Consider the following 19,939-nt stretch of genomic DNA (forward strand, 5'->3'; position numbering starts at 1 on the left):
TATACAAGGATATACATCCTATCGAAAAGATAGGCAGGTTGACAGAGGGGGTGGGGTTGCTTTGTTAGTAAGAAATGAAATTAAATCGATAGCAAGAAATGATGTAGGGTCAGATGATGTAGAATCTGTGTGGGTAGAGTTGAGGAGCCGCAAAGGTAAAAAAACCATAATGGGAGTTATGTACAGGCCTCTGAACAGTAGTCAGGATGTGGGGCACAAGATACACCAGGAGATAGAAAAGGCATGTAAGAAAGGCAAGGTCACAGTGATCATGGGGGATTTCAATATGCAGGTAGACTGGGAAAATCAGATTGGTAGTGGATCCCAAGAAAAGGAACTTGTGGAATGTCTACGAGATGGCTTTTTAGAGCAGCTTGTGGTGGAGCCCACTAGGGAACCGGCAATTCTAGATTTAGTGATGTGTAATGAGGCAGATTTGATAAGGGAGCTTAAGGTGAAGGAACCCTTAGGAGGAAGTGACCATGATAGAATTTACCCTGCAATTTGAAAGGAAAAAGCTGGAATCAGATGTAACGGTATTACAGTTGAATAAAGGCAACTACAGAGGCATGAGGGAGGAGCTGGCCAGAATTGGCTGGGAGATGAGCCTAGCAGGAAAGACAGTGGAACAGCAATGGCAGGAGTTTCTGGGAGTAATTTGGGAGACACAGCAAAAATTCATTCCTAGGAAGAAGTATATTAAAGGGAGGACGAGGCAACCATGGCTGACAAGGGAAGTCAGAGACAGCATAAAAGCTAAAGAGAAAGTATACAATGCGGTAAAGAGCAGTGGGAAACCAGGGGATTGGGAAGCCAACAAAGACCAACAGAGGACAACTAAAAAAGAAATAAGGAGGGAGAAGATTAAATATGAGGGTAAACTAGCCATTAATATAAAAAAAGATTGCAAGAGTTTTTTTTAGATATATAAAGGATAAGAGAGAGGCAAAAGTGGACATTGGGCCGCTGGAAAATGACGCTGGAGAAGTAGTAGTGAGGAACAAAGAAATGGCGGAGGAACTGAATAGGTACTTTGCCTCAGTCTTCACGGTGGAAGACACGAGAAACATCCCCAAAGTTCAAGAGAGTCGGGGGGCAGAGGTGAGTATAGTGGCCATTACCAAGGAGAAGGTGCTGGGAAAACTGAAAGGTCTGGAGGTGGATAAATTACCTGGACCAGATGGATTACGCCCCAGAGTTCTGAAGGAGATAGCTGAAGAGATAGTGAAGGTGTTAGTGGTGATCTTTCAGGAATCACTGGAGTCAGGGAGGGTTCCAGAGGACTGGAAAATCGCTAATGTAACCCCCCTGTTTAAGAAGGGAGTGAGGCAAAAGACAGGAAATTACAGGCCAATTAGCCTGACCTCAGTCGTTGGTAAGATTTTAGAGTCCATTATTAAGGATGAGATTTCAGAATACTTGGAAGTGCATGGTAAAATAGGGCAAAGTCAGCATGGTTTCATCAAGGGGAGGTCATGCCTGACAAATGTGTTAGAATTCTTTGAAGAGGCAATGAGTAAGTTAGACAAAGGAGAGCCAATGGATGTTAGCTACTTGGATTTCCAGAAGGCCTTTGACAAGGTGCCGCACAGGAGGCTGCTCAGTAAGATAAGAGCCCATGGTTTTAGAGGCAAGGTACTAGCATGGATAGAAGACTGGCTGTCTGGCAGGAGGCAGAGAGTGGGAATAAGGGGGTCCTTCTCAGGATGGTGGCCGGTGACTAGTGGAGTTCCGCAGGGGTCAGTGTTGGGACCACAACTTTTCACTTTATACATTAATGATCTAGACGAAGGAAGTGAGGGCATCCTGGCTAAGTTTGCAGATGATACAAAGAAAGGTGGAGGGACAGGTAGTATTGAGGAGGCGGGGAGACTGCAGAAGGATTTAGACAGGTTATGAGAATGGGCAAAGAAGTGGCAGATGGAATACAACGTGGGGAAGTGTGAGGTCATGCACTTTGGTAGGAAGAATAGAGGCATAGACTATCTTCTAAATGGGAAGAGAATTCAGAAATCTGGAGTGCAAAGGGACTTGGGAGTCCTAGTTCAGGATTCTCTTAAGGTTAACTTGCAGGTTGAGTCGGTAGTTAGGAAGGCAAATGCAATGTTGGTATTTATTTTGAGAGGACTAGAATATAAAAGCAGGGATGTGCCAGTGAGGCTTTATAAGGCTCTAATTAGACTAAATTTAGAATATTATGAGCAATTTTGGGCCCCATATCTCAGGAAGGATGTTCTGGCCCTGGTCCAGAGAGGTTCACAAGAACGATCCCAGGAATGAAAGGTTTAACATATGAGGAATGTTTGAGGACTCTGGGTCTATACTCGATGGAGTTTAGAAGGGTGAGGGGGGGGATCTGATTGAAACTTACAGAATACTGAAAGGCCTGGATAAAGTGGACGTGGGGAAGATGTTTCCATTAGTAGGAGAGACTAGGAGCCGAGGGCACAGTCTCAGAGTAAAGGGAAGACCTTTTAGAACAGAGATGAGGAGAAACTTCTTTAGCCAGAGAGTGGTGAATCTATGGAATTCATTGCCACAGAAGGCTGTGGAGGCCAGGTCATTGAGTGTACTTAAGACCGAGATAGATAGGTTCTTGATTGGTAAGGGGATCAAAGGTAATGAGGAGAAGGCGGGAGAATGGGGTTGAGAAACTTATCAGCCATGGTTGAATGGCGGAGCAGACTCGATGGGCCGAATGGCCTAATTTCTGCTCCTATGTCTTATGGTCTTATTGTCTTAAAAACTCAAGTTCTGTACTACCAAAGGGAAAGGATTAGTAAATGTGGGTCCCTTAGAAGCAGAGAGAGGAGAAATTATAATGAGGAATAAGGAAAAGCTTTAAAAGACGCTACAAACATTCCAAAACTAATTGGGAACTTTGGAACAAGCAAAACAAGGAACTTAAGGATATCTACATTTGTCAAGAACCAGCATTGGAAAAACGAATGGGTCAAAAATCCAACAATCCCCGGGACCTTATGGCCTTCACCCTCAGCTTTTATAAGAGGGAGCTACAGATAGTGTGTTAGCGTGCTAGTATTCCTTAGATTCTCGAACGAGCCCGTGAATTGGAGGGTAGCAAACATAACCAGACTATTCAAGAAAGGAAGGAGAGGAAATAGGAAACCATAGGCCAGTTAACCTGATGTCAAGGGTAAGAAAAATGCTAGAATCTATTATGGGTGATATGATCACAGGGCACTTAGAAAATTATAGTATGATTAAACCGAGTTAACACGGATATACCTGTTCAAGTTTCTTCAGGATTTAACTAGCAGGATTGATAAGGGGGAACCAGTGAGTGTAGCATGCTTAGGTTTTCAAAATGTATTCATAAAGATGCTGCACAGGAGGTTATTGCACAAGGTTAGGGTTTACCGGACTGGGGGATAATAAGGATCGAGGACTATTGACAGACAGTAGGAATAAATGGGTCCTTTGGAGGTTCATAGGGTGTAATTAGCTAAGTGCCTATAAGGGTCGGTGCTTGGGCCTAGCTATTTATAATCAATATTAATAACCTATCAACGTTTGCTGAAGATGTAAAGCTAGGTGGAAAGTGAGCAGTGGAGAGGACACAAAGAGCCTGCAAAAAGGTTTAGACAGATTAAGTGAGTGAGCAAGAACATGGTAGATGTGATATAATGTTGGGGGGTGGGGTGGGGGGGGAGAGTGTGAAACTATTCAATCTGGTAGGAAAAATGGAAAAGCAGAATATTTTTAAATGTTGAGAGACTGTGAAATGCTTGCATTCAGAGGGGTTTGCATATCCTTGTACATGAATCACAGAAAGCTAACATGTGGGTACAGTGAGTAATTAGGAAGGCAAATGGTATGTTGGCCTTTATTACAAAAGGACTGAATCTAAGAGTTATAATACCTTACTGGAATTATTGTCGAGACCAAACCTGAAGTAGTATGTGCAATTTTGGTCTCCTTATCTAAGGAAGGACATACTAATACTGGAGGGAGTGCAACATAGGTTTACCAGGCTGGTTCTTGGATGAAGCGGACTATACGAGGAGGAGAGGTTGAGTAGACTCAGCCCATAGTTCCTTGGGTTTTAAAGAATGAGTGGTGAACTCATTGAAATATATAAAATTCTTAAGTGCCTTGACAGGGTAGATGCAGAGAAAATGTTTCTGCTGGGCTGGGGATTCTCCAACACGGGGAGTCACAGTTTCAGATTAACAGGCCGGCCATCTGGGGCTGAGGGAAAGAGAAAATTCTTCACTCAAAAGGTTGTGAATCTTTGGAATTCTCTAGCCGCACCCCCCCACCAACACCCCCCCCACCCCACCCACAGCCCCCCCCCCCCGCCCCCCCAGAGAGTTTGGATGCAAAATCGTTGTGCATGTTCAAGAGAGGGAGCGGTAGATTTTTGGGAACTAAGAGAATCAAGGGATGGTGCGGAAAGGTGGAGCTGAGGTCAAAGGTCAGCCATGATCTCATTGAATGGTGGAGCAGGCTTAAGGGGCCGAATGGCCTACTCCAGTTCCTATTATGTTCTTATCTTCAAACATTTATAGTTTGCAGAGCACCTTCACTAGGCAGGTAAATTCACTTTGTGCCAGGAAGGTTAGTCTTTTTTTCTGTGCTCATATTCACCGCAAAAAAAGTCAGCCAACTCTTAGGGCAGATTTTTACGACAGCGGGATTTCACGTCAATGGGATTTATACCGGCTCCGCCACATTTTACGGCCCCTCCCCCCCGAAACAGGGCCGTAAAATTCTGCCCTTACCCACCAGACAAAAGAAAATTGACACCGGCTCACAAGAGCAGGAATACGGAAATCTGACCAAAAACTCCATCAAAGAGATAGGTTTTAATGAGCATCTTAAAGGGGCAGAGAGAGGCTTATGGCAGGAACTTCTGAGCTCAGGACAAAGTACCCAAGGGGGAATATTGAAAGGTGACCTGAGTAGGTAACAGGAAGAGGAAGGGACAGCAGGGGAATCTCAAGAGTGATAAAGGAGAGAGAGAGGGAAAGAAAAAAGGAGTTAAAAGTAATGGGTTCTGGTCCAGAGTGCCAGCTAAACGTACAGTCGAATGGACACAGGATAAATGGGCATGGCAAAAGAGACTAGGAATCCTGCGGTGAGTAACTCACCTTCTGACTCCCCAAAATCTGTCCACCATCTACAAGGCACAAGTCAGGAACGTGATGGGATACTCCCCACTTGCCTGGATGAGTGCAGCTCCCACAACACTCAAGAAGCTTGGCACCATCCAGAACAAAGCAGCCCGCTTGATTGGCACCCCATCCACAAACATTCACTCCCTCCACCACCGATGCACAGTAGCAGCAGTGTGTACCATCTACAAGATGCACTTCAGTAATTCACCAAGGCTCCTTCAACAGCACCTTCCAAACCCACGACCACTCCCATCTAGAAGGACAAGCACAGCAGATACAGGAGAACGCCACCACCTAGAAGTTCCCCTCCAAGTCACTCACCATCCTGACTTGGAAATATATCACCGTTCCTTCACTGTCGCTGGGTCAAAATTCTGGAACTCCCTTTCTAACAGCACTGTGAGTGTACCTACAGCACATGGACTACAGTAGTTCAAGAAGGCAGCTCACCACCACCTTCTCAAGGGCAATTAGGGATGGGCAACAAATGCTGGTCTAGCCAGCGACACCCACATCCTGTCAATGAATAAAAAAGAAGAAAAAACGATAGACATGTATCGATATAATGTCTTTCATGGTTACCAGACATCAAAATGTTTCTCAACCAATGAAGTGCCGAAGTGTAATCACCATTGTAGGAAATGTGGTAGCCAATTTGAGCACAGCAAACTCCCACAAACAATTTTTCTGATAATAACTGGACAATTTGGTTTTGCGGTGTTGAATGAGGAATAAATATTAACCAGGACATGGGGGAGAACTCCACTGCTCTTCTTCCATGTAATACCATGGCGATCTTTTACCGAGAGTGCAGATGAGGGCCCCAGTTTAACACCCAACTCTGAAAGACAGCATCTCTGACAGTGCAGCACTTCCTCAGTACTGCACTGGAGTATGAGCCCGAATTTTTGTGCTCAAGCCCTTGAACTTCAAATCTTCTGACTAGACAAAAGAGTATAAACCACTGAGCCACAGCTGACACACTAAGTCTAAACTCTTAAGCTGCACACATTATTAGGGTAACAACTTTACTGTTAATGTAATGAGTACTACACCCCGGTGTAGTTTATTGTGTGATTGAAGAAACCATAAAGCAGGCTAATTTGGCTGACACAGCCTAAAGTTGCCACGTATAACGAGTTTCACTCATGCAGCAGAATTAGCTATTTGCAACAAAATCTGGCACTTACCTGCTCGATGTCAGGCTGCAGTGGGCTGAATAATGCCCTGGTCTCCACGTGCTCTGGAACCAGGCCCTGTTTGCGAAGCACATATAAGGCCAATCTCTCATCTGGGGGTCCGAGGTGCGAGCCAAGGGGCTTTTCATCCTCTAGAATGAAAAGGAAGAGTCAACCAGTCATCTAACTATTTGAGGTCTCCTACAATACCCAGTGAGAATCCTGCTCGTTAACTGGTTCGGCTGCTCATCAAGGTGAGGGATGTTGGTGCTGGAGGTTCAGAACAAATTTCATTACAGAGATCCAGACTCAGTATCCAACAGATATGGGATAAAAATAATAGGAACTGGAGTAGGCGATTCGAGCCTGGTCAACCAGTCAACAAGGTCATGAGTGATCTTCCACACAATGCCATCTCCCTGAACCATCCCTGTATCCCTTAATCCCCTTAGTAACCAAAAGAGATCTTTCAACCCCAATTTGAACATACTCAATGACTGAACACCCAAAGCTCCCTAGGGGAGGGAATTCGAAAGATTCACAACTTTCTGAATGAAGGCATTTTTCCTCAAATTGTTGACTGTTATATTTTGCTGTATCTTCTATAACAATCTGTCAATAGCTGGGAACTAATTGTAAGTGTTGTGGGTGCCATGTTTCATAGCTGCACTGGAAATAAAACAGAACCAGTTCAATCCAGTCCCTTTATTGTACCGGACAGCAGGACAAAATTAAAGATAAGGAGTCTTTGATCCTTCCAAGATTAAAGTGCGATTCTTAGCAACATCTGGAAACCAAAAGACAACAAGAACACGTGACACTGACCCCTTACCCTGTGACTGTGACCTGGATTCACCACTCAGGAGAATCATTTTCTCACCATCTAGCTGTCAAACACCCCCCCTAAGAATTTCAATTGGAGGACAGTAATGAGGAGTGATCTAATCAGGACGTTTAAAATGATAAAAAGGATTCAATGGAGCAAAATTCAGAAAGCTATCTCCTCTGCTGCAGAAATCCAGAACAAAGGAGCACCATCTTAAAACTAGGACTGTGCTGTTCAGGAGTGAAATTAGGAAGCACTCCTTCATGCAAAGGGGTTATGGCAGTCTCAGCCACTTAAGGGCTTCGGATGCTCTGTCAACCATAATTGAGATGCTTAGATTTATTTTAGTAAGGGCGTTAATGGAGTAAAGAATAGTAAATGGAGTTGAGGTGCAGATCAGCCAAGATCTAACTGAATGGCGGAACAGCTTTGAGGAGCTGAGTAGCTGCCTCCTGTGCTTATCCAAGCCCCAAATGACACTATTCTATACAACAAATTCTCACGGCATTGAAACATTCAGCACAGAATGAGGCCATTTGGTTCCGCTGTCTGTGCTGGCTCTTCGAAAGAGTCGGTGAGTCGGTCTCCTCATTGCTCCTCAGGCGATGGACGGTTTCCTCTAGCACCAGAGTCCCCCTGCCTCGCACAGGCCAAGCTCAGGGGAAAGCACAAGAAGAACGGACGTACCAAAATCTGACAGAAGGAATTCCTCCCCTCTGAAGGTGATTTTATTCTCCGTGCACACGGGGAGTTTGTAGCCGTGTCTCTGTGCATAGATGTGAAGGCGCTGGCTGGGTCTGAGCTGGTCACGCCATCGGTTTGGTCCTGATCTGAAAGAGGCAGAGTCACCATTATAACCATTGCATTCCACCCTAAAGGGTTGATATTGAGGCTTCAGTTGGGGCCGAATGTCCTGTCTCTGTGCTATGAGTATTGAACAATGCAAATACAAAGACTTCGAATTTGGACGACAGGATGATGGGAAGGAAGAGTTTAAAGTTCTGAAAGGACTGGGCAGGGTGGACAGAAGCAGACGGTATCCAGTCGTTGAAGAGTTAAGAACGAGGGGCTACGAGTACAAAATTAAACGTAAGAGATTAAGAACAGGAGAGGAGAAACTTCTTCACACAGAGGCTGTGGCATTCACTTCCAGGGTTAATGGTTGGAAAAGAATTTATATCATGCCCTTTGCAGTCTCCAGTCATCCCAAAGTGCTTTTTTTTGTCACCTGTAACATTATTAAATCGACATAAATAAATTAGGATATATACATGAAAAGGAACATTTTCAGGGTTATGGGACTAATTGAATCATTCTATTAAAGGGCTGCTATGGACATGATGGGCAGAATGCCTGCTTCTGTCTTTTATGATTTTGTTGGATTTTGGTTACCTATCCTAAATGCCTTTGTCTTGGTGCCAATTCATCTCTGATTTGATTCCTCTGAAGCACCGAGGGAGGTTTTACTATGTTAAAGTTGTTGTATAATTGTAAGTTGTTGCTGTTTCACGAGGTATCGCAATGCAGCTGACACCTGTGGACACATACCTCAGGGGGCCACAGTGAAAAAACTCAGTGGAAAACCAGACAACTTACATGGAGTAGGTTTGAGGAAGCCCACAACAGCCTCCGAATCGAGACAGGAAGCGATTCTCCAAGTCAATAACAGTTTCCCCAATTTTCTCATCCTTTGAGAGGAGATCATAGTCGTAAACGGTGACCTTTAGATCCTTCTCCACAGGTAGTATTCCAGTCAGTTCATACATCCTGCAGGAACATTAACCCTTTAGATAAAGTATCATCCTTAAGAGCGACAAATTGATCTGTCACACTTTGCAGTATTGGTACATACCCCAAGACAGTGTCGAGTGAGCTTTACTCTGTATCTAACCCCGTGCTGTACCTGTCCTGGGAGTGTTTGATGGGGACAGTGTAGAGGGAGCTTTACTCTGTATCTAACCCCGTGCTGTACCTGTCCTGGGAGTGTTTGATGGGGACAGTGTAGAGGGAGATTTACTCTGTATCTAACCCCATGTTGCACCTGTTGTGGGAGTGTTTGATGGGGACAGTGTAGAGGGAGCTTTACTCTGTATCTAACCCCGTCCTGTACCTGTCTTGGGAGTGTTTGATGTTGATCTTTCTAACCATGAGTGGAACAAGTGGAGCAATAGTCTAGCAGTAATGTCTCCACCTTGATGAGAACCAAGAGCATTTTAAAATAGTTTGTGCTTTCCAGGTCGAAAATGAAATGAATGGGCAAACAAAAAAATCCTTCAGACCTTTATTATAATTAAATAAGTCTGTTGGTGCCTCATTGGTTCGAGGCCTTTCAAACCTAAGACTCCCAAGTCTCCTTTACGAGCCAACTTGTGAGTCTGTGAATGTTTAAATTGGCAGGTACTGGAGTTAGTACAGTGCAGCCAAGGGGTAGGTTAGACAGAGCCAAGGGGTACATCCTACGTGTGGGAGGAACAGCATTCACTGAATCTTAAACGCTCCTCAGATTTGAAAAAAGGAAAACTGAGAGTTATGTCCAGAGGGACTAGGGGCAGGAGAGAACGTGTTTTGGTTCACACAGCTTCTAGTTCTTGCATCAGGAACCAAACCCCACAGTCCGTCTGACTGTGCCAGAGAAATGCGCTTGGGTTCACTTGGCACGTCATCCAGGCCAGAGGACTCTTTCCGCCATGGTCGACTGCACCCCCACCCCACCCCCTACCCCCCACACACACACACCGCCCCCCCACCCCCACCCTCCACCCCCAACCAAATCTGTGCTCAGATGGGCGATCTGATTGGAAATAAACCCGACCTCATCACCATTGGGGTGGGTGCACGGGAGGTGCATCATAACTCGCATCTCCTGCTCCCAGCTGGTCGCTATCCAGCTGGGATTTGGACGCTTGTGTGAGAATGTGGGTCAGGTTGTGATGCCCGACGTAGTCGAATAGCTGGCATTCACCATCTGGACTCACCTTTTTATTTCTAGTGAGTAGATGCAGCCTCTGATTTATACCACTGGATCTAAATCTAACGCCCGCTGAGAATATAATCAAAGAATTAAAGATGCTGTACCTTCCAAACTCCGGTTCGAGTGTGCACGGGATGTAATTATCCTGGTCACTGATTGACTTCTTACCCACAGAAACTTTCACATATGGGTCGCACTGAAAGAGAAAGAATGGGCGATGTAAAGATGCCATCCTTCAGCCAAGGCTCGGAGCAGCACATGGCACTCTACCTGCACAGTCATTAAAGCTGTAGGCTTAAGAACCCCACTCCATAGGCTTGAGCACAAAGTCGAGGCTGACAGTCCCGGTGCCAGTACTGAGGGAGTGCCTCGAAGTCGGAGGTGGCATCTTTCGGATGAGACTTTAAACCCTGGCCCTGGCAGCCCCCTCAAAAATAGCAGAGTTCTGCCCGGTCTCCCAGGCTGATATCTGGCCCTCAATTATATGGCCCTTGCTGCTTGTGGGATCTTGCTGTGCACAAGTCAGCTGCTGCATTTCCCTTCATTACAACAAGTGACCCACACTTCAAAACGTACTTCACTGGCTGTGAAGCATTACGGGATGTCCTGAGATTGTTAAAGGGCTGCATTTTAATGCAAGTCTTTTTTTTTTTACACACTTCTTTATAACACTGCTTATTTTCGATCCTCTAGGGAATGGGGAACTGGCTTCAACTACCGTACGTATAAATATGTACTGAGAACATGACTGCTGGCCCACACTTTTGCTTTCATTTATTTTTCCTCTCGTTGCCTCATTATCTGCGTCTGGGAATTTCTTTCCATTCTGACGTATCCCGAGTAATTTTCCCTGTTTAGTCCTGACCTTTTCCACTGAGGCCTCTCCCTCCCCTGCTCCCCCCCACCTTCACTCCCTCCACCTCCCCCCCTCCCCACCCAGCCCCTGACGTGGGGATCCTCTGCACTGACTCATCATTGTATCTCCACGGCAATAACAGGGACAGGCTTTAGCCTACTAATTCTGCAGCAGCACTCTGGGCCAAACTGAATTTTAACTCGTTTCATCCCCTTACCGAAGGAAGGATTTACTTAGGGAATGCAGGGAAGGCTCACTAGATTGGTTCCTTGGTTGACGGTGTTGTCCAATTGGAGGGCTTCAGTGGAATGGGCCGATATTCTGCAGTGTTTTAAAAAACAGAAAAGTGATCCCATTGACGCGTATAAAATTCTCCGAGAGTCTGAAAGGGTAGATGCTGAGAGGCTCTTTACTCAGGCTGGAGAGTCTCAGGGTAAAGGGGTAAGCCATCTAGGGCTGAGATGAGTAGAAATTTCTTCACTTGAGAGGCTGTGAATCTTTGGAATTCACCAATCCATGTTGAACTCTATGTTGAACTAGGTGGGAAGGGCAGCAGGTGGCGTATTCAGAAGAATGGTCTTCCTCAGGGAAGCGTGCTTGCACCTCTGCTGTACAACTTCTACACGAATGACCAACCTATAGACGGTGTCACACGGCGTTTTATATCTGCTGATGACTAATTTGTCACTGCCCAAAGCACTGATATTAACACCGTGGAGAAAACGCTTTCTGAGGCCTTGGAGGGACTAACATCCTACTATGAAGAAAACCACCTTTGTGCAAACCTATCAAAGACACAAGTTTGTGCATTCCACCTCAGAAACCGTGAAGCCAAACGCCAGCTTAAAGTAACCTGGTGTGGAGCAGCACTGACGCATTGCGAGCACCCTATCTACTTAGGAGTCACCCTTGACAGATGCCTCACCTTCAAGAACCACGTCGAAAAGACAAAGGCAAAAGTGAGCGCACGAAACAACATCCTGAATGAGCTCACTAACACAAAATGGGGAGCAAGCTCAAAAACATTGCGAACCAGTGCACTCGCTCTTTGCTATTCCACTGCCGAATACACCTGCCCTGCATGGGAAAGATCTACTCATGCTAAGAAGATGAATGCCGTTCTGAATGCAAGCTGCTGACTTATCACAGGTTGTTTAAAACCAACAAACACCAACAGCCTATATATCCCGGCGGGTATCGATCCCCCTGATATAAGAAGAACGGTAGCCAGCAAGAAAGAGCGACTCTGTCAAACATCAGATGAGAGGTACCCTCTACATGGTCATACACCTACATCCAGCCGCCTAAAGTCAAGGAAGAGCTTCATGAACAGTGTTGTTCCATTACAATCAACCCCATCTGAAGCCCGCATCGCCTTGTGGAAAGACCGGCTGGCCAGTCTCGAACAACCCCCAGCGATGGAAATTCTACCAGATGAAAGCCTTCCCCCAGGAGCTGATTGCAACTGGGCAACCTGGAAGTGCCTTAACAGACTTAGGACTGGTGTAGGTTGTTCAAAGGTGTCACTAAGCAAATGGGGATATACAACCTGCCCGAAAACTTGTGAATGTGGAACTGAGCCACAGACTATGCAACATCTCCTGCAATGCCTATCGCTAGAGGAACCCTGCACTGTTGCAGATCTTGCCAAATTCAACAACAAGGCACAAAAATGTGTCCAGTTCTGGCCAGGCCACGTACAGACTGTCCGTGGACACGATAAGAAAGAACCACCCAGAGAGCTGCGTACGTTCAAGGCTGGAGGAATGGAATAGGGCGGGAAGGTGGAGTTGAGGTAGCTATCAGCCACGATCTTAAATGTATGGCAGAGCAGGCTTGAGGGGCTGAATGGCGATGATTAGTTTGTACCTGAAGTCCCTGTGTGCCCTCCATTGCTCTGTTCCTGGAATCACCTTTTTGAATCAACCTTCACTCAACCTTTAATCACAGAAATTAGCTCTTCTCCCGCTGATCATTTTTACCTTCGATATTGACTGGGCTCTTTTCGTTAGTTAGACGGAATTATGTTCAGGGCAATTCTAGAAGGCCGGCAACCCAACTGCATTTTTTCTTCAGAAACATGAAAAGAAAAGGCTCCATCAGCAAAGCCAGAATGAATGAACATTTCCCGAGCACCACCTCAGAACTTTGTGAGTGTCAACTACGGCTCAGCTAGTGCTCGGGCCTCTGACATCAGGAGATCATGGATTCAAGTCCCACTCCAGTGGCTTAAACACAAAATCTAGGCTGACCACCCCAATGCAGGGCTGAGGGTGTGCTGCACTGTCAGAGTCACTCAGATGAGAATCTTTTCTTTTACTCTTTCATGCGATGTGGGCATCGCTGGCCAAGCCAGCATTTATTACCCATCCCTAATTGCCATTGAACTGAGTGGCTTGCTAGGCCATTTTGGAGAGCAGTTAAGAGTCAACCACATTGCCGTGGGTCTGGGGTCAAAGTGTAGGCTAGACCAGGTAAGGGTGGCAGATTTCCTTCCCTAAAGGACATTTGTGAACCAGGTAGGTTTTTAATGAAAATCAATGATAGTTTCACGGTCACCATTACCGAAAATATTTCTTTTGGGGGAGATACATGCATACATACATACATACATACAAACTAGGAGCAGGAGTAGGCCACTCAGCTCTTCGAGCCTGCTCCACCATTCAATAAGATCATGGCTGGTCACATTCCTGCCCACGCCCGATAACCTTTCACCCCCTTGTTAAACAGTGACCCCCTAGTTCGAGATTGTCGCACAAGGGGAAACATCCTCTCCACATCCTGTCAAGGTCCCTCAGGATCTTAAAGATTTCAATTAATTCACTTCTTACTCTTCTAAATTCCATTGTAGTGGTAACGTCATTGGACTAATATACCACAGGCCCAGGCTAATATTCTGGAGGACAGGGGTCTATATCCCAGCACAGCAGCTGGTGTAATTTAAATTCAATTAATAAATCTGGAATGTAAAAAGTGAGTCTCAATAAAGGTGACCGTGACAACTATCATCAATTGTCATAAAAACCCATCAGGGTTACTATTGGGAAATCTGCTGTCCTTACCTGGTCTGGCCTACATGTGACTCCAGACTCACAGCAAAGTGGTTGACTCTTAAATGGCCTCTGAAATGGCCTAAAAAGACACTCAGTTCAAGGGAAATTAGGGATGGACAACAAATGCTGGCCTTGTGGGTGACGTTCACGTCTCATGAAAGAATTTTAAAAATCCAGATTTTGTTAATTGAATTTAAATTTCACCAACTGCTGAGGTGGGATTTGAACCCATGTCCCCAGAGCATCAGCCTGGGCCTCTGGGTTACTAATCTAGTGACAAGGCTACTGCTGGGGAGGCACTGGCATAGTGGTATTGTCACTGGACTAATATTCCAGAGACCCAGGGTAATGCTCTGGGGACCCGGGTTTGAATCCCACCACGGCAGATAATGAAATTTGAATTCAATAAAAATCTGGAATTAAGATCTGATGATGACTATGAAACCATTGCTGATTGTTGTAAAAACCCGTCTGGTTCACTAATGCCCTTTAGGAAAGGAAATCTGCTACCCTTGCCTGGTCTGGCCTACATGTGACTCCAGACCCACAGCAATGCAGTTGAGAAGTGCCCTCTGAACCAGGGCTAGTAGGGATGGGCAATAAATGCTGGCCTAGCCAGCGATGCCCACATCCCATAAACAAATATTAAAAAAGACCATTGGGAAATAAACGATTCCAGGACATTATTCCAAAGGAGAGCAGGGGGTTCTTCCCAAGTACTTGCTCAAGTACCTATCCCTTCACCAATGCTAATCAATATATTGTAAAAACAGAAAAGGCTGGAAAAACTCAGCAGCTCTGACAGCATCTGTGGAGGGAGAAACAGAGTTAACGTTTTGAGTTTGTATGACACTTCTTCAGAGCTTCTGCTTTTTGCTTTTAACTAAACAAGAGATTCTCTGGTGATTCTCATTGCTGTTTGTGGGAGTTTGCTGCGTGTAAATTGGTTGCTGTGTTTCCTGCATTGCAACATTGACTTCAAAAGTACTTCAGTGGCTAGGAAGTGCTTGAACACACCTTAGGTAGTGAAATACACAATGTAATTGCAAACCTTTTTTAAACTTGCAGTGAAACTACAAGGAGGGCACAGCCATCTCACCCAAGAGAAAGTGGAACCAATGAGTGGATGAAAAAGAGCAGGTTTTTGAAACAGAGACACGAAACAAAAGACTTTCACTCACGTCTGCAAGATGACACACTGACCTTGCCATTGGAATCCTTAGGCTGCAGTCCAAAAGCTCGGACAACATAAACCCTGACTAGACACTCCTGGGGTCCGCTGGCTGGAAGTTCATGGAACTGGCGAGGAGGGTTGGGTACAGCGGGGTCATCGGGAAGGGCATAGATCTTGAAACTGCCCTGAAGATATCAACAGCATTCAGTTAGGGACATTATAGGAACAGAGTACAAATCATTAAGTTGGTTAGCGTATTGTCCAGTATATAATTGTCATGTACCATCCTGGAAATTCCCAGGTTCCTATGCTATTAGTGGATTTAACCCGAGGCACTGGTAGTTGGTGGGATCTTGCTCTGCGGCAATTAGTTGCAGCACTCCTGACATTACAACAGAGAGGACATTTCAAATATACGCAATTGGAGTTCAAAAGCATTCACCAGTCGCTGACGTTAGACTAAATGGCCGATCGATACATCTTTTCTCCTTCTCCCCTCCCTGTTAAGAGATATGGGATTGTCTAATTTCCAGTTTCCTGGCTAAGCTTAATGTATCTCATAAATTAACACCAATACAAGCCATGAGGCTGCAGTCAGATGCAGAGATCATGGCTGGGGGTTTTCCTGACATCAGAAGGAGGGAAAATTCTAGAATCTATAATAAAGGACATGATAACAGGACACTTTCTAACAGTATGCATGAATCACAAAAGGCTAGTTTACAGCAAGTAAATTAGGAAAGCTAACAGAATGTTATCATTTATTGTGAGGGGGTTAGATTACACAAATTATGTTATGTTTCAGTTGTGCAGTGGATTGGTAAGACCACATCTGGAGTTTTGTGCACAGTACTGATTTCCTTATTTAAGGAAAGATGTGAAGGCAGTTCAGAGAAGGTTCACTGGGCTAATACCAGGAGTGGGCGGGTTGTCTAATAAGGAAAAGGTGTACCCACTGGAGTTTAGAAGAGTAATAGGTGACTTGATCGAAACCTTTAAGATCCTGAGGGGTATTGACAGGGTGAATGTGGAGAGGATGTTTCCTCTAGTGGGAGAGTCTAGAACTAGGGGTCACTGTTTAAAAATCAGGGGCCGTTCATTTAAGACAGAGATGAGGAGAAACTTTGTCTCTCAGAGGGTCGTGAGTCTTTGGAACTCTTTTCCTCAAAAGGTGGTGGGAGCAGAGTCTTTGAATATTTTTAAGTCAGAGCTAGATAGGTTCTTGGTTAACAAGGGGGTGAAAGGTTATCAGGGGTTAGGCAGGAATGTGGGGTTGAGGTTACAATCAGATCAGCCACGGTTTTATTGAATGGCTCAGGCTCAAGAGGCCGTGTGGCCAACTCCTGCTCCTAATCTGTATGTTCACATGTATGTTTGTATGTTCCTGCAGATTCGAAGTCATAGAGACATAGAGGTCTACAGCACAGAAAAAGACCCTTCGGCCCATTGAGTCTGCGCCGGTCAAACAAGTACCTAACTATTCTAATCCCATTTTCCAGCACTAGGCCCATAGCCTTGTATGCCCTGGCATCGCAAATGCACATCTAAATGCTTCTTAAATATTATGAGGCTTTCTGCCTCTACCACCCTTTCAGGCAGTGAGTTCCTGATTCCCACCACCCTCTGGGTGAAAAAATTCTTCCTCACATCCCCTCTAAACCTCCTGCCCCTTACCTTAAATCTATGCCCCCTGGTTATTGATCGCTCCACCAAGGGGAAAAGTTCCTTCTTGTCTACCCTATCTATGCCCCTCATAATTTTATACACCTCAATCATGTCCCCCCTCAATCTCCTCTGCTCCAGGGAAAATAACCCCAGTCTACCCAATCTCTCCTCATAACTAAAACTCTCCAGCCCCAGGCAACATCCTGGTAAATCTCCTCTGCACTCTGTCTAGTGCAATCACATCCTTCCTATAATGCGGGTTCCAGAACTGCACGCAATATTCTAGCTGTGGCCTAACCAGTGTTTTATACAGTTCCAGCATAACCTCTCTGCTCTTATATTCTATGCCTTGGCTAATAAAGACAAGTATCCCACGTGCCTTCTTAACCACCTTATCTATCTGTCCCGCTACCTTAAGTGACCGGTGGACATGCACACCAAGGTCCCTCTGATCCTCGGTACTTCCCAGGGTCCTACCATTCATCGTGTATTCCCGTGCCTTGTTTGTCCTGCCCAAGTGCATCACCTCACCCTTATCCAGATTAAATTCCATTTGCAACTGATCAGCCCATCTGACCAGCCCATCTATATCCTCCTGTAATCTAAGGCTATCCTCCTCACTATTTACCACCCCACCAATTTTCGTGTCATTTGCGAACTTACTGATCAACCCTCCCACATTCAGGTCTAAATCATTTATATACACCACAAACAGCAAGGGACCCAACACCGATCCCTGTGGAACCCCACTGGACACAGGCATCCAGTCACAAAAACACCCCTCATCGCCCTCTGCTTCAGGCCACTCAGCCAATTCTGGATCCAATTTGCCAAATTGCCTTGGATCCCATGGGCTCTTACCTTCATTATCAGTCTCCTATGCAGGACCTTATCAAAAGCCTTGCCGAAATCCAAGTAGACTACGTCAAATGCACTGCCCTCATCTACACACCTCTTCGAAAAATTCAATCAAATTGGTCAGACATAACCTCCTCTTAACAAAACCATGCTTACTGTCCTTGATTAATCCCTGCCTCTCCAAGTGTAGATTAATTCTGTCCCTCAGAATCGCTTCTAATAGTTTCCCCACCACTGAGATTAGACTGACTGTCCTGCAGTTCCCTGGTTTATCCCTTCCTCCCTTCTTGAATAATGGCAGGACATTGGCTGTCCTCCAGTCCTCTGGCACCTCTCCTGTGGCCAGAGAGGTATTGAAAATTATTGCCAGTGCCCCTGCTTTCTCCTCCCTTGCACCACTCAACAGCCTAGGATACATTTCATCCTGGCCTGGAGATTTATCTACTTTTAAGCCTGCCAGACCACTTAGAACCTCCTCCCTTTCTATACTAATTTCTTTAATTATATCACAGTCCTTCTGCCTGATTTCCATACCCACGTCGTCCCTCCCACTTTTGAACACCGAGACAAGGTGTTCATTTTGAACCCTATCTATGTCTTCTGGCTCTATACACAAATTACCACTATTGTCCTTAATGGGCCCTACTCTTTCCTTAGTTACCCTCTTACTCTTAATGTACTTGTAAAACAACTTTGGATTTTCCTTTATTTTACCTGCCAATGTTTTTTTATGTCCCCTTTTTGTTCTCCTAATTTCCTTTTTAAGTTCCCCCCTATACATTCTATACCCCTCTCGGGCTTCCGCTGTTTTGAGCCCTCAGTATCTGCCATAAGCCTCCCTTTTTCTCTTTATCCAATCCTGTACATCTCTCAACATCCAGGGTTCCCTGGATTTGTTGGTCCCACCCTTTGCCTTTACTGGAATATGTTGGCCCTGTACTCTCCCTATTTCCTTCTTGAATGAGTCCCACTGCTGTGATGCAGATTTACCTAAAAGTAGCTGCTCTGAGTCCACTCTAGCCAAATCATATCTGATCTTATTAAAATCGGCCTTCCCCCAATTTAGAACTCTGATTTCTGGCCCATCCTTGTCCTTTTCCATAACAACCTCGAATCTAACAGAGTTATGATCACTATCTGCAAAATGCTCCCCCACGGATAACTCTACCACTTGCCCGGCTTCATTCCCTAAAATTAAGTCCAGGACCGCCCCCTCTCTTGTAGGACTTTCTATGTACTGGCTTAAAAAGCTCTCCTGGATGCATTTGAAGAATTCCACTCCCTCTAAACCTATCACACTATGACTAACCCAGTTAATGTTGGGGAAATTGAAATCCCCCACTATTAGTACCCTGTTATTTTTACACTTCTCTGAAATTTGCCTACATATCTGCTCTTCTATTTCTCCCTGACTGTTTGGGGGCCTATAGTACACTCCCAGCAATGTGATTGCTCCTTTTTTGTTTTTAAGTTCTACCCATATGGCTTCATTTGAGGAGCCTTCTAAGATGTCATCCCTCCTTAATGCTGTAATTGATTCCTTGATCAATATTGCGATACTGCCTCCTCTTTTACCTCCTTCTCTGTCTCGCCTGAAAACCCTATATCCTGGAATATTGAGCTGCCAATCCTGCCTCTTTCTCAACCATGTCTCTGTGACAGCAATGACATCATACTTCCATGTGTTAAGTTGTGCCCTCAATTCATCTGCCTTATTCGTCAGACTCCTTGCATTAAAATAAATACCATCCAACTTTGCCAAACTTCCTTGTGCGTTAACTGGCCTATAATTTCTATGCCTTCCAGACTCACTTGCTCTCTCTACTAATTTTGGCTGTGCATCTCCCCCTGCTGGGCCTCCTCTCAGGATCCTATCCCCTTGCCAAATTAGTCTCCCCAACAGCACTAGCAAATCTCTCCGCAAGGATGTTTATCCCATTCTGGTTCAGATGCAACCTGTCCTCCTTGTACAGGTCCCACCACCCCCCGAAGTGGTCCCAATGTCCGAGAAATATAAAGCCAGAGGGCACCATCTCTCCAGCTGTGCATTCATCTGGACTAACCTCCTATTTCTATACTCACTAGCGCGTGGCACAGGGAGTAATCCAGAGGTCACTACCTTTGAGGTCCTGTTTTTTAATCTGTTTCCTAGCTCCCTAAATTCTGCTTGCAGGACCCCATCCCTCTTTCTACCTATGTCATTGTACCACATTG

General features: G+C 45.3%; 1 protein-coding gene across 4 annotated transcripts in view; it reads right to left on the bottom strand.

The window, feature by feature from the left end:
* The window catches only part of dysf (dysferlin, limb girdle muscular dystrophy 2B (autosomal recessive)), a 375,567-nt gene that overhangs the window by 25,770 nt on the left and 329,858 nt on the right, over positions 1–19,939 (bottom strand). For all 4 annotated transcript variants that reach the window (XM_041186042.1, XM_041186052.1, XM_041186062.1 and 1 more), the window contains 5 exons: positions 15,232–15,387; positions 10,221–10,312; positions 8,742–8,912; positions 7,833–7,975; positions 6,332–6,471 (listed from right to left, as the gene is read on the bottom strand). In XM_041186042.1, the coding sequence (XP_041041976.1) occupies positions 6,332–6,471; positions 7,833–7,975; positions 8,742–8,912; positions 10,221–10,312; positions 15,232–15,387 (702 nt within the window). The remainder of the gene's footprint in view (positions 1–6,331; positions 6,472–7,832; positions 7,976–8,741; positions 8,913–10,220; positions 10,313–15,231; positions 15,388–19,939) is intronic.

Source organism: Carcharodon carcharias, chromosome 1 (assembly GCF_017639515.1).
Source record: "Carcharodon carcharias isolate sCarCar2 chromosome 1, sCarCar2.pri, whole genome shotgun sequence".
In the NCBI taxonomy this organism is placed as follows: domain Eukaryota; kingdom Metazoa; phylum Chordata; class Chondrichthyes; order Lamniformes; family Lamnidae; genus Carcharodon; species Carcharodon carcharias.